Genomic DNA, 13,916 nt, shown 5'->3' with positions numbered 1-13,916 from the left:
TGAAACTGACGTAAAAAGTTACAAACAATGCAATTTAAATTTATTAATAGAATAAATATGAACCCTCCTCCGATATATCGAGTTACATAAACTCTTCATACACAAATCTGACACTTTCGATCACCGGCCACATACAACATTTCTATTGTCTTTTGATATCGTATCCGACACACACACACACACACACACACACACAGAATTTCCTCTTGACCACTTTTAAAAGTCGGTGAGAAAAACCTTTTCATGAAAGCTTCATGTTCAAAATGAACTTTTTTCAGTATATCAATGATACGAACACAATTTTTTGCGCAAAATATTTACTTCATTATTTAACAATACTTCTAACATAACATATAGCACAGAAATGGAAGCAAGAACGGAAGAACTAAAACGTATACAAAGCCAGATAAAGGACTAAATAAACCTGGGTTTATAGTCCTCACAATTACCACGGGCAGGTTAAAAAGATGAACACAACGTTTTAAAAATCGTTGGGATTTCGCCTGGTTTGACAGAAACCATAGAGACAAAACTATAGCAATGATTTATATATTCGCCTGTTTGTGTAAGACGGTTACAATAGGAACCTTATGACCTTTGCAGTTTGAAGAAGGTGGATGCGGGACTGTGTGTATGTGAATGATACTATGTCCTACAACAGCACTTGGAGTGAAGGCTTCCAGTTCTGACAACCATATGATATCCAGTTTGTGTTGAGCTTTTTAAAAGCTTCAGAAAGGTTGTTTGTTGTGTACAATGTTTAGCAATACTTTCAGAGCTTGACAAGGCCCTTGATTACATTTGAACCTATACACGATGTAGGTCAACTATCCATCGACCCTATGGAGAGGTTTTACCGAGAAACCAATGCGCCTACCAGATTAGGTAGATCTATAAGCCAAATGGCTGTCAGGTCCCGGTGGCATTATTCCACAAGTAATTATTTATTTTACTACCTTCCGTTAATATTTTACTGAATCCTAGGCAGAGCGAATCAAGTTGATTGCATCTATATGTCAACCTCAAATGGAAAAGGTAGAAATCCTGTTGTGGGGAGGTGCAATTCTCTGAGTGGATAAAGTTTAATCCTGGTCAGAGTGAGTTAAATTTCTCATATAATACTCCTTGGGTAACAGTTATTCCCTAGATAAAGTGATTTTGTTGATACTGATGAGTAACATGAAGCCTAGCGTGTATGTGCGTATGCATGTGTGTGTGTGCATGTGTAAGCTATCAGCCACTACACAGAAAGTGGTACTTACCACATAGCACTATCAAGTGTGTACAGAACTTGACTAATATGTGTGCGTTTTTGCATGTATATATATTACACACACACACACACATATATATAAATATGTGTGTGAAAGCTATCAGTCACTATTTCTACTTAAGTTAGGTTACCCAGCACATTTGGCTATCAAATGTATATAGAATTCTTATTAAAGGGCTCACTGATGCAAGCCCTGCAACCCATGTCCTTATTAACATCAGCAGAGGACGACCCCTACGAAGAATCAATGAAATCTCTTAGATTATGCTCCAACGAGCAAGGGAGTACGATCTCTATGAAGTAGTAGTACCTATCGCTAACCTCTCAACCGAAAAGAGCGGTTTTCCTACTGATGATTTCGCTAATGGAGGCACCTGCTTAAAGAGGATTGTTGCTATGATCCAGTCACGCCCTTCGTCTCATTCCACTACTTTATCATCGGAGACACGATGAAAAGGCCTTACAACTCCGAAGACAGAGAGCGTTTTGAGGCCGCAACTCCTCCCTCAAAGCTGCACCCGATGAAACGCTGCTTTATGCTTTACGCTCGTGCCCCGTGAGATGCTCATTCAAGCTCATTATAAATCAAAATTCTTGTTTATAAATAAAATTTAGGTATTCGAGTTACCTCAGTTTTACACACTATATTAACAAGGAGCGGATATGCATAAAATATAAAGACTTGAAGTACAACTGATCGAAACATTATAATAATATCTACACATGAAAATACTGGCAAAGGACATTATCTTCAATGGTTTAGATATTAGTGCTATGAATGTTTATGTCTCTATAAACAAACTATTAAATAAACGTGGAATCTGGCACCAAAGAAGATATTCCTGCCAAATAAATACATAAAGACAACATGTACAGTATTTAGCCACATATATTAATAAATAAAATAAACACCTGTCATGACAAAAATGAAGAAGTTAGACACAACAGTTAATGAAGTTGGAAACCGGCGCGAATGAAAAGCGATTGGTAAATGTTTCGCTAAATCAAGACAGAAGAGAATATAGAGTTATATTCATAAATTTAATTAAATCAACGTGGAAGAGAATATAAAATTTACAGGAAATCCACAATACCTTGAAACAATTTAACCAAGTCAATGGAGAAATGGATAGCATCACTGATCTCTAGTTCACCTTCAAGCTTAGACAGAGCTACCAAATAGTCTACAGAAGCACTTGCCTATATTTTCACGACGATCAATCTTCTGCAGCACCAGTGCTAATGATGGGAAGAACTGAATCCCAGATCTCAAGAGAAGCCATCTCATTCTTTAGAAAGGTTCGACTTTCTAGAAGCAACAACACCTTTACATATATCTATATTATATATATATATATGTTATAGATTATATAGTAATATATATAATATATATTATATATATATTAATATTATATATAAAATATAAATATATATATATATAATATATATTATATATAGATATAAACTATTATATTAAATATAATATTTATATAGATAATAATTATATAGAAATCAGAATATGATATATATAATGTAATATTATATATAAATATTTAAAGATGATAAAATATATAATAGATACTATATAATTATTATATATATATTAGAAATATATATTAGATAGATAGATTATATATTAATATATACATAATTAATATAGATATGTACACGTGTAGAAAACCACACTGTAGACACGCATTTGAAAAAGAACTTAGGGTTTTGAAGACAGTAAAACAATGAAAACCTCAATTTTCATATAAACAGATCCCACGATCACACAAAATAATCCAACAATGGCACTTCCCATTAAAAAATCAATTGGGATAATACCAAACTGAGTGACAGTGGTAGACGTTTCTAATTTTGTATCGCCGAGAGAGAGAGAGAGAGAGAGAGAGAGAGAGAGAGAGAGAGAGAGAGAGAGAGAGAGATTCTACTTGGAGAGATGCTCCCGAGAGATTTTAGGAGACTAGATGGATGTAGTTTAATCATCTCAAGACGAAGAAATATAATCAAAACCGGGTAGAGAACTTCCAAGAATTTAGCCTCATTAGAAGTGAAAGCCTTGAGGGAGGCTTATCTTTATTTATATAACAGATTTGTCTTCAATAAAAACAAAACTCGCGGCGATGGTCACTGTAATTTTTTCATCAAAATCACCAAATGTCGAATGACTGGTAAGAGGATTCTATAATGGACGGCCAATTATATGAATATCTTCAGAGATAAGCGGAGTTCTATTAAATATGTTAAAATAAAATATGAAACACTAAGTCTCAGATTATATTCAGAACTTAATTGACTAATGGTGCAATACCGGCTTCTGCTTTACCTATCGAAAAATGCAGTCACAACATTAATTTTTAATGAACTGAACTAATCAGGGAAGCTGTCTTCTGAAGGCTTAGCTTTTTTTTATTATAACAAAGTGCAACAGTCATGTACATAGATTTGGAAACACGTACAATGTACTAAATGTACGTAAAAGCTATGTACACCATCCATTTTTTTAAAGTCAGGATTTTACAGTACTGAAGAAGCTTCCAGATATTACCGTGAGTTCTTATCTTTCGGCTTTTTAGCATTAGTTGTTAGCGATCGCTCTGTGCTTTCATGCTCGTTATCACCCATTCCGCTACCACGCAACGATTAAGGTTTGCCGTCGCTTTCTTCTAAAAAGTGTTAGTTGTTTACGAGGTATGGGTGTTTACACCTACACAGTCCTGTTCTTTGTGTCAGGACTTTGGGCCGACTGTTATTTTGATAGCCTTTCTACATCAAGACACGCTTTCAACTTCTACTAATATAACGTAATTATCAACAGCCTTCACTTTACAAAATGCTAGTGCATCCATATTCTCAAATTAATAAATGAGAATACCCAGCAGCTAGGCCCAACCCCTAGGACCATTCCGCACCATTCCAGAAAAGATCGGACCAAGTCAGGCGCAAGATATATATATATATTATATATATATATATATATATATATATATATATATATATATATATTATATATATATATATATATATATATAATATATATATATATATATATATATATATTATATATATATATATATATATATATATATATATATATAATATATATATATATATATATATATATATATATATATATATATATATATAATAAAATACAATTACATTTCAATAATTTACATTATTTGAATAATTCTCTTAATAGAAAAATATACATATAAACTTAGATATTATTTTGCTACAAAATATTATCTACGTTTATATTTATATTTTTCTATTAAATATAAACTTAGATAATATTTTGCTACAAAATCAACACGTAGTTTAAACATTCTTTCATTACATACTTGGAAATATTGCTTGCATATCTACATTTAATATACATCTTTTGTGATTCCCATTTATTTTTCACAAGAACTATTATATTTTGGCTTCTATCGTTCCAAAACAAAGACCAGTTGTGAGAGAGGATGGCCCAGGCTACACGATGGCTTGATTGGGGAAACCAGCCACACACTATAGTTGTTAGACACAAGAGATTATTACTTGGGACGAATCAACTGTTCGAATGCAATTAATTTGTTGTATCTCATCCTAAAGCGTGTGAATTTTTAAGAATAACTGATGCTGGCTTTAAGTAGAAAACAGTCTAGGAAATGTCAAGAGCAAACGTCATAACAAATTACCTAAAAGAAAAAAACCTTTGGAACTGTTAAAGCAATTTTAATTAACTGCACATACGTACATACATACACTTACTAATATTATCCTTAGCATATCACTGAATAAATATCAAAGTAGCAGTAAATGTGTGTAACATACGGAAACCTCATGGCCCATGTGTACTGTAACTCGACGGCATATCCAAAATATCAGAAGCACCACATTCAGATATATTTTTTTATTTATTATTTATTATTTTTTTTGTAAAGTGGTATGTGAGGCCGTTCAGTGACACTGAAAGTGCTTTGATTCTTTTGCTCATCCAGTCATGATCCCATTGCTCGTTCATGATCGAAGTCCAGAGAAGAGTACGAGGAGTAAGCAGATTCATGGCGATGGAAATGTTTCTTATGTCATAGCCCCAAACGATTGAATGAATCTAGTAAACAATTTCAACAATTCACTTACTAAGAGCCACATAAAAATTTTACATCCGAGCCAGACTCGCTGGTTATCTTTGCAATGTGTGGCTGAAAGGATCTTTGAGCAATGGAATGCATTAGTCTTGTGTTTTCAAAATGCAGCTTTGGAAGACCATTTGGAATCTCCTCAGACAATTCTTTCAGCACTGACATATCCAGTTTACAAGAAGTACTTGAATTTTTTAGGCTATATACTACCTTATGTAACTAAAATGAACAAGGAGTTTCAAAGTGAGGGTGTTCAAATACACCATGCCTGGGAAAAAAAGTATGTGCTTTATTCAGGTTATATAGTTGCTTAACATCAAAGACATTTTTTTCACTGATATTTCTATGATGCAGGAGGTTTTAAAAGTATAGAAGACATCCACTGGGGAACAGAAGTACAACAATTGCTGTAAGAAGAAATTAATGTGGGGGCCTCTTTCATTTCTAGATTTAAGGTCAAATGTCTAATTTCTATACTAAATTAGCAATCCAGACCAAGAAAAGATTCTTTGGAATGAAACAAAATATTGCCGCACTTCAGCGCACCTGACCCTGGTCAATGCAAACCATATGTAAAACAAATCAGATTTTGAATTATTTGGAACTACTCACCCTACCTTTGCAAGTGAATCGTTACAGGATGCTGTAAATGATGAATGGATGAATTTCTTTTTTACATCTAAAGAGTCTGAAATCCCTTTTGATCCAGTACAAGATTAGATACTTTAAGTATGCCGACAGATCCCAGATGTTTCCTTATTTAAGTGAATATACTATACTATCCCTACTTGTCTTCCCTCATTCCTCAGAAGCTGTAGAGAAAGTATTCTCTCAAATAAAATCAATTAGAACAGACATCAGAAATAGGCTGAACACAGAGTCTGACTGGTATATTATTAACAAAAATGAACAGGCCCGGGGTACCGTATTAAGAGTGGGAACCATCTATGGAAATGATGGAAACACCATCAAAACTTAAAGATATAAAAGAAAATGAGTGGCTGTCAAAATATTGTATGATTTGGCATTTTTTTCATGATTAAGTACTGCTAATGATGAAATGTCTATTTATTTCTCCTTGTTCTTTATTGATGAAACAAAACTTTATGTTATATGTTGTAAATTTACGAGCACACTGTTTAAATCCTGATATTATCCCAAATTTACAATGCCTTTCAAATGTTAGGAATTGATGGTGTATACAAAAGTAATGACTGCAACAACTGGTGTAATCAGATTTCGCTAATGAATGATAGATTATGCACGAAAGCAATAGCAAATCAAAGGAAAACGAAGAATTACACATGTTCAAAAGTTTAATTAAGGAAAATTGCCTGATACTATTTGCGGTACAATTTTAAAGTCTTGGAGGTAGAAACGGTACAATTTTAAAGCTTTCACGGTAAAAACGGTACCTTTTTGTTGCAAGTATCGATACAAAAAATTTTGGTGAAGGGGCAACACTAGCCAAAGGGTTAGCTACAACATATTGCATATTAGGAGCATCCTTGACATGAATGATTCCTCCCATTTTATACCTTCCGTGACCAAGTGGATATAGTGCTGGTCTGTGTCACATTGTCGGTAGTTGAAATACATGAGAAATAGGTTTAACTAACTAATAATAATAATGATAATGATAAAGTACACATAACAGTATAAATCTAAATCTCACCAGCTGCACTTATACGTAACCGATTTTTTTCTATTGTGTGAACAGCAGTAATATAGGCAGCAGTAGCATCACAGGCAGAAGGACAAATGGTAAAAGGAGTAACAAAAATACTTCCAAAGCGAGTAAGATGTTTATACCGTCAATCCCAAAGCATCTCTCTTCCTGTAAGTTTTTAAGACACATCAGGTATCCATCATCAAACTTTTTGCACAAATATATTTTTAGGCTATAAAAAAGGTTGATATATGTATTCAGACGATGTTAGGAAAACACTCATCACTCGTTGTTTTAACTAGAAACTTTTAAATGAAATCTCTTTTCTTGTACGAATCCCTTAACAAAGAACAACTTGGCCTTTGAAAGGAAAACGAAATGACGATACAGTCTAATGACAGTTATAATGCCCTTAAAATACATTATCTGGCTTTGAGACTTTACTCTCGTGTGTCTGTTTGACTGTTCATCTTTTTCAATCCTTTGCTGATGTTTTCCATTTTTCGTATTGGCAGGTTATTCGAGACGCATCCGGATGTGCAGGAGGTCTTTATCCCCTTCAGAGGACTCCCGATGGAGGAAGTGCAGCAGTCCAAAGAACTCCGCTCCCACGCACTCAGGTGAGACACAGGCCACGAAAAGGTCAACAGAAGAAGTTACGCGCACCTACTATATTAGATTCACAACAACAGTGCATTTGATGTCTAGGCCAGTCCCTTACGACGCTCCTGATTGGCTGTTGATAAGCCAATCACAGGGCTGGAAACTCTGTCTCTGCGAGAGTTCACAGGGGGTAGGATGTATGTTCCATCTCTCCTGAAGAATACGTCTTTCAAAAGTATCCATCAAGAGATGTGGAACATGCATCCTGCCTATGTGAGTTCTCGAGAGAGACTGAGAGCTTCTAGCCCTGTGATTGGCTTATCGACAGCCAATCAGGAGCGTCGTAAGGAACTGGCCTAGATATCAAATGCACGGTTGATGTGAATCTACTATAGGCCTTCTATGCCCTTATAGCACAGAAGGTAGAGAGAGCAAGTTTTAGTTTTTCTTAAACACTACTGAGGCTAGAGGGCTGCAAATTGGTTGTGATGGTCATCCACCATCCAATCACCAAACATAGCAAATTGCAGCCCTCTAGCCTCAGTAGTTTATATCTGATTTAAGGTTAAATTTAGCCATAATCGTGCGTCTGGCAACGATAAAGATCAGGCCGCCACCGGGCCGTGCCTGAAGTTTCATGGGTAGCGGTTTATAAAGCATTAATAATGACACCACCGAAAGATAAGAGCTTTTTCCGGTATCCTTCATTCTACAATGAACAGAAAACTGGATCGCGGCGAAGAAACTTCGGAGCATTTTCTATTCTTATTAATCTATTTTTTTTTATTTGGTCTTTGGCGGAATTTGCTGCATTATTTAGTTCTTTGGTGAAGGAAGACAAAAAGGGGGGGAAGAGGAAAAAGCTTAAAATCTATCCGTAATAAGTTGTTAAATCGTCTTGAGGTGGGAATGTGCCATGATGATTTTGAAGGTCAAACCCTACGAATGTACTCACGGTCCTTTCATCCTGATCTAGACACTTTGACCCTTTATCCTAACTCTAATCGTGACCACTTTCCAATGCTGTGGATCTAACTTATCCTGGTGTGGGAGTCTCAAGTGAAAGCATATATAAAGCAAATTACATGAACGGCAAAAAAAAAAAAAAAAAAAAAAAGTTTATCTGCCAGTCGGAAACACTTACTAGGTTACCATGATACTTCTAACATTCAGATGTATTACAGTAAAATATGAATATTTCCACGTTTGCTCTCCTCGTATCAGGGTGACGAGTTGCTTTCTAATTGTCCAACAAATGCATATTCAATATATGAAGTCCTCATGTCGTGACATCATTGGCATAGACGATAAAAGTATAAGAGCAGAATACTGGTTACACAGTTATCCTAATTTTACGTCTACTTTGTAGCATAAACCAAAATCATATCTTCAACAGATTACACAGTGAAATATGCAGTTCCCCGAAATAATCTTAGTACTTTATATCGTTATGAATACTCAGTATTCGGTTCTCGAAAATATATATTAAAGACTATATGTACACTATAAAATTAACAAACATTTAATGTTAAATATATGAACAGTATAACATTATAAACAAAGGCCCCATGTCACAATTGATAACAGCTTCTATGTCGTTCTTTTTTCATTAATGTTCTCTCTCTTCTCTCTCTCTCTCATCTCTCTCGCTCATCTCTCTCTCTCTCTCTTCTCTCTCTCGTCTCTCTCTCTCTCTTCTCTCTCATGACTCAAAATCACCAACATTAACCGCAATTGATAATATTACACCTGCTGGGAAAAAAAAAAGACACCTGCAGGCGGAACATCTGCAGGTTAATAATAAACACTGCAATTTAGATCAACGCCCTAAGCAAATAAAACGTAGCTCTCCCTCCCATCTATCAACAACAACAACAACGATGTCATCCTAAGCATAAATTAATTTTACAGATAACGTTACATAATATGAGAACCCCGATTTTTTTTATCCATTTAAAAACTATCTCACAGTATTTCGGCTCCAATGATGCGCAATGCAACACGAACAAACATCAAAATGAATCACAAAATCCACAAGTTCTACATCAGCGAACGCAAATTAGTGTCGCTTATATGATAGAAATTTAAGCAACATAAGTCAGTGAACTTCAGGGTCCTACAACATCCCTCTTAAAGAAACTATGATTAATCGTTTGGAAAAATGCGAAAAGAGATTCATCAACACTTACGAAAAGCTTTTATTGTATAAATAAATGGAAAGTTAGTCACCGTATGTACATCTTAAAATTGTATATATATATATATATATATATATATATATATATATATATATATATATATAGTGTGTGTGTGTGTGTGTGCGTGTGTGTATATGTGTGGTGTGTGTGTGTGTGTGGTGTATATGTGTGTGTGTGTGTGTGTGTATAATAGAAATGTATATGTGTGTATGTATAAAAATATATACAAGAGACATGTAGTGATTATATTATTGTAATTAAATGATTTATATAAAGCAAATACTTACTTTTGACTAAAAATCTCTACAAATAAAACCAGAATGACGAATATAATGAGAAGAAAAAGAAAACCATCCTTATCCCTACCAAGAGACTGAATAAAGCAAATCACAGTAACTAATCACAAAAAAATCAAAACATATTCAAGGTGAAGATAATATGTACGGAAAACATTAAACATATCTACCTTCGGGCTGGGGGGGGCGGGGGCGGGGGCGGGAGGGTTTCATGGCGATGAAGCCTGAAGGAGAAAAACATTTAATGACAATCGTTATCAAAAACCACAGTTATCTTTTATTGAATAGCATTGCTAAAGCTGGTTAAAAAGGGAGAAAAATAATAAGGCTTCTTGGATAATAATAATAATAATAATAATAATAATAATAATAATAATAATAATAATAATAATAATAATAATAATGATGATGATGAAAACGATCAGGCAAAGATCCCCTGCGACTATGGTATCAGAACAGAAAGGGGGATACGCGCAAATAGACCAGACGTGACGATGATTGACAAATTCAAGAAGAAAGTCACTCGATTGATGTCGCAATACCATGGGACACCAGATTTGAAGAGAAAGAGAGGGAAAAAATGGATAAGTATCAAGACCTGAAAATAGAAATCAAGAAGGATATGGGCTATGCCAGTGAAAATTGTACCCATAATCATAGGAACAGAAGGCACGATCCCAAGATCCCTGAAAAGGAATCTAGAAAAACTAGAGGCTGAAGTAGCTCCAGGACTCATGCAGAAGAGTGTGATCCTAGAAACGGCGCAGATAGTAAGAAAAGTGATGGACTCCTAAGGAGGCAGGATTCAACCCGGAACCCCACATTATAAATACCACCCAGTCGAATTGGAGGACTGTGATAGAGCAAAAAAAAAAAAAAACAAAAAAAAAATAACAATAATAATAATAATAATAATGTGGAAGGATTAAACGTACACAATGATACTGTAACTGACTGGTCATGAGATTTAATTCTCATTATCATTTTACAAATTTAAAGTACATAGAATAGAAATCCTCATCCATGAGGCAATAAAGCCATAAATGGAAATATGAAAATACGTCGAAAGATTTAGGACCTTTATGTATCAACATCCAAAACACGTCCATGGAATATGTATGCTGGCAGTAAAAAAACTGAATGAAATAAAGGGGCAACTATTATCATTATTAGATAAAATCATCACAGCCTGTCTATTACTATTATTATTAGTGGAAAATATCATCATAGCCGCCCCGCCAACAGACAAATACTCCAAAAACGTTGAAAAATAATATTGGAATACCGACAACTACTATGGCATCATCTTTATATGTGGGAAGGCTAAGAACAATGCCTCTTATGGCAGCATTAGAGGTTAAATTTTTGGTGCCTCAAAAAGGGATGCTTGGAGTAAGTACATAAGCCAAAAACGTTAGTGATGATACGATAGAGAACAACATGGAAAAGGAGTAGGGAACGAGATCGTTCATATACAGAGTCCAAAGGTTGCTCAAGTTCATTCAGCCTCACCCTCCACGGACTATACATACCGATGAAATCCAGACAGGCCAAACTCCAATTCATTTCGCAGAAGGCAGCAAACAATTACATTATGGCAGTCTCATTTACAGTGCCTTAGATCAAGACACTAGTAACGCATTTCTCGGCAAAGTTTTGGTAGTTCAACTATGAGCAATTGTTCACTTTTGTTGAATTATAACTCCATATCACAGCAAGCTCGTGCTCGCGAATCTTGAAACTGAAGTTGGTGAATAATTTGAATGAAGAGTTTTTTTCTTTGAATGGAACTACTCATAGGAATATTTTGTTATCCTTTAAGGACCTCAAAGGACAAATTCACATGCATGACCTTTCTTCCCATCTAAATGCGACGTCCTCGAGTCCTTGATTGTAATAGTTAACGGAATACTTGTTAGGGTAACAGTTATATATTACAAGATATGGAACCTGACAATGTTACGCTAGAAATTGTTATTATGTTATTTTTTTTTTTTTGGTGAGGACGGCAATCACCTTGATAAAAAGTTGAACAAATTCCCATTCCCAAATGATTACACGGTCCAATAATACTGGATTGTTATGAAAGCTAACATAATAAAATCATCAATAAATACATACATAACATACATACATACATATATATATATATATATATATATATATAGATATATATATATATATATATATATTATATTATATATATATATATATAGCATAGCTATATATATATATATATATTTTATTTATTTAGGTATATATATATATATAGAAATATATATATATATATATTATATATATACAATTTATTTTTTTATTTTATATATATATTTATATATATATATATCTATATATAATATATATATATATATATTATATCTATATATATATATATATATATATATATATATATATATATATATATATATATATATGTGGTAAATAAATTAGGTCAATCTACCCAGTCAAATTGCAACCATGGTAATAGTAAAAGATACAAAATGGTCAATACTGCCCAAAGAATTGGCAATGGTTTGGGCAGAGGGATACTTGAGAGAATTTTGTATCCCTTAGAAAAGGGAAAACAGCTAAATGGTGAAAAAAACTCTCTTTCGTTTGAGACAATGGCAACTACAAATGCCAGGTGTATCCAATTAAGGACTCCTAGCACAGGTTTATTCCTTTTGCTATCTGGGCGCTGCTAACCTATGAAGTGTCATTGGTTTCTGCTCTAAAATCATAAAGCTTCAAAAGGAACTGAAATGCTAACCAGGTGGTAGATGAGCTTATTCTGACGTCAACAGGAACCACACTTTGACTCATATACCAGGATGCAAGTGAAAATAATAGCATATTCGGAATTCTAAGTGGTGTGGAAATCATCAAATGGCATTTACCGTTACCTGGGATAAGAGGAGTAAACCTTGTTCATTTACTGCAAAACATGGATAAAAAAAATATATTCCTGGTCTTGGGATCGTGAATGGTTGAGGATGTTGCTGTATGATACTGTAATACAGTGTGTGTGTGTGTGTGTGTGTGTGTGAGAGAGAGAGAGAGAGAGAGAGAGAGAGAGATGCACGTATCATCTGAGCAGAGGAGGGCAGGTTTTATCTTTTAACATCTGAGTCTGTCACGACCGAAAAATAGAGTCCATTTAGATTTCTATTTTCTCCTTCGCATTTTAATCAGACAAATTCTTTTATATCGTTATCCTGAACCACTTACGTTAATTACGTGGATTACCTGGACACGCCAACACTAAATATGCATTTCCTTGATCACCTAGCCACTTTGGAAACTAGAAAAATTACTGTGTTTATTTTAATAAAAGTTAATTAATAATTTAATATTGTTCTCAAAATAGGACATTATGATAAGGCTGACTACCAGAAACAATCTAAGATAAACATAAGTAAGGTAGTACCATCCTCATTCATGCTTATTTTTTAAGACTATTAGGAGAACAAAGAGAAACAAGAAGTTTTCATCACCATCATATCTTTATATAATATAAAGGCCAAATTCCCGATTAGATTCGATCGCAGAACCAAATGTACTGCCGCAGTTATGACCAGTTGTTCAGTAGCAATATTTTTTTTTCTTTTTTTTATGTACTGGACTGGATTACAGGGTTTAAGCTTAAAAGTAAAGGAATGGGGTGCCATTTTTGAAATGCCTTCTTTACTAACATTGCCAAGATAAGAGATGAATAAACTTTTATCCCCTTTTAACCTTATC

The 13,916-nt window shown here is 34.2% G+C and overlaps 1 protein-coding gene across 1 annotated transcript in view; it reads left to right on the top strand.

Moving 5' to 3' along the window:
* The window catches only part of LOC135216372 (cytoglobin-2-like), a 262,947-nt gene that overhangs the window by 230,879 nt on the left and 18,152 nt on the right, over positions 1-13,916 (top strand). Inside the window, exon 2 of the mRNA XM_064251632.1 lies at positions 7,594-7,698. Within this exon, the coding sequence (XP_064107702.1) occupies positions 7,594-7,698 (105 nt within the window). The remainder of the gene's footprint in view (positions 1-7,593; positions 7,699-13,916) is intronic.

Source organism: Macrobrachium nipponense, chromosome 6, assembly GCF_015104395.2.
Source record: "Macrobrachium nipponense isolate FS-2020 chromosome 6, ASM1510439v2, whole genome shotgun sequence".
Taxonomy (NCBI): domain Eukaryota; kingdom Metazoa; phylum Arthropoda; class Malacostraca; order Decapoda; family Palaemonidae; genus Macrobrachium; species Macrobrachium nipponense.
The sequence above is the reverse complement of the archived record's forward strand: the minus strand, read 5'-3'. Positions and strand labels throughout refer to the sequence as shown.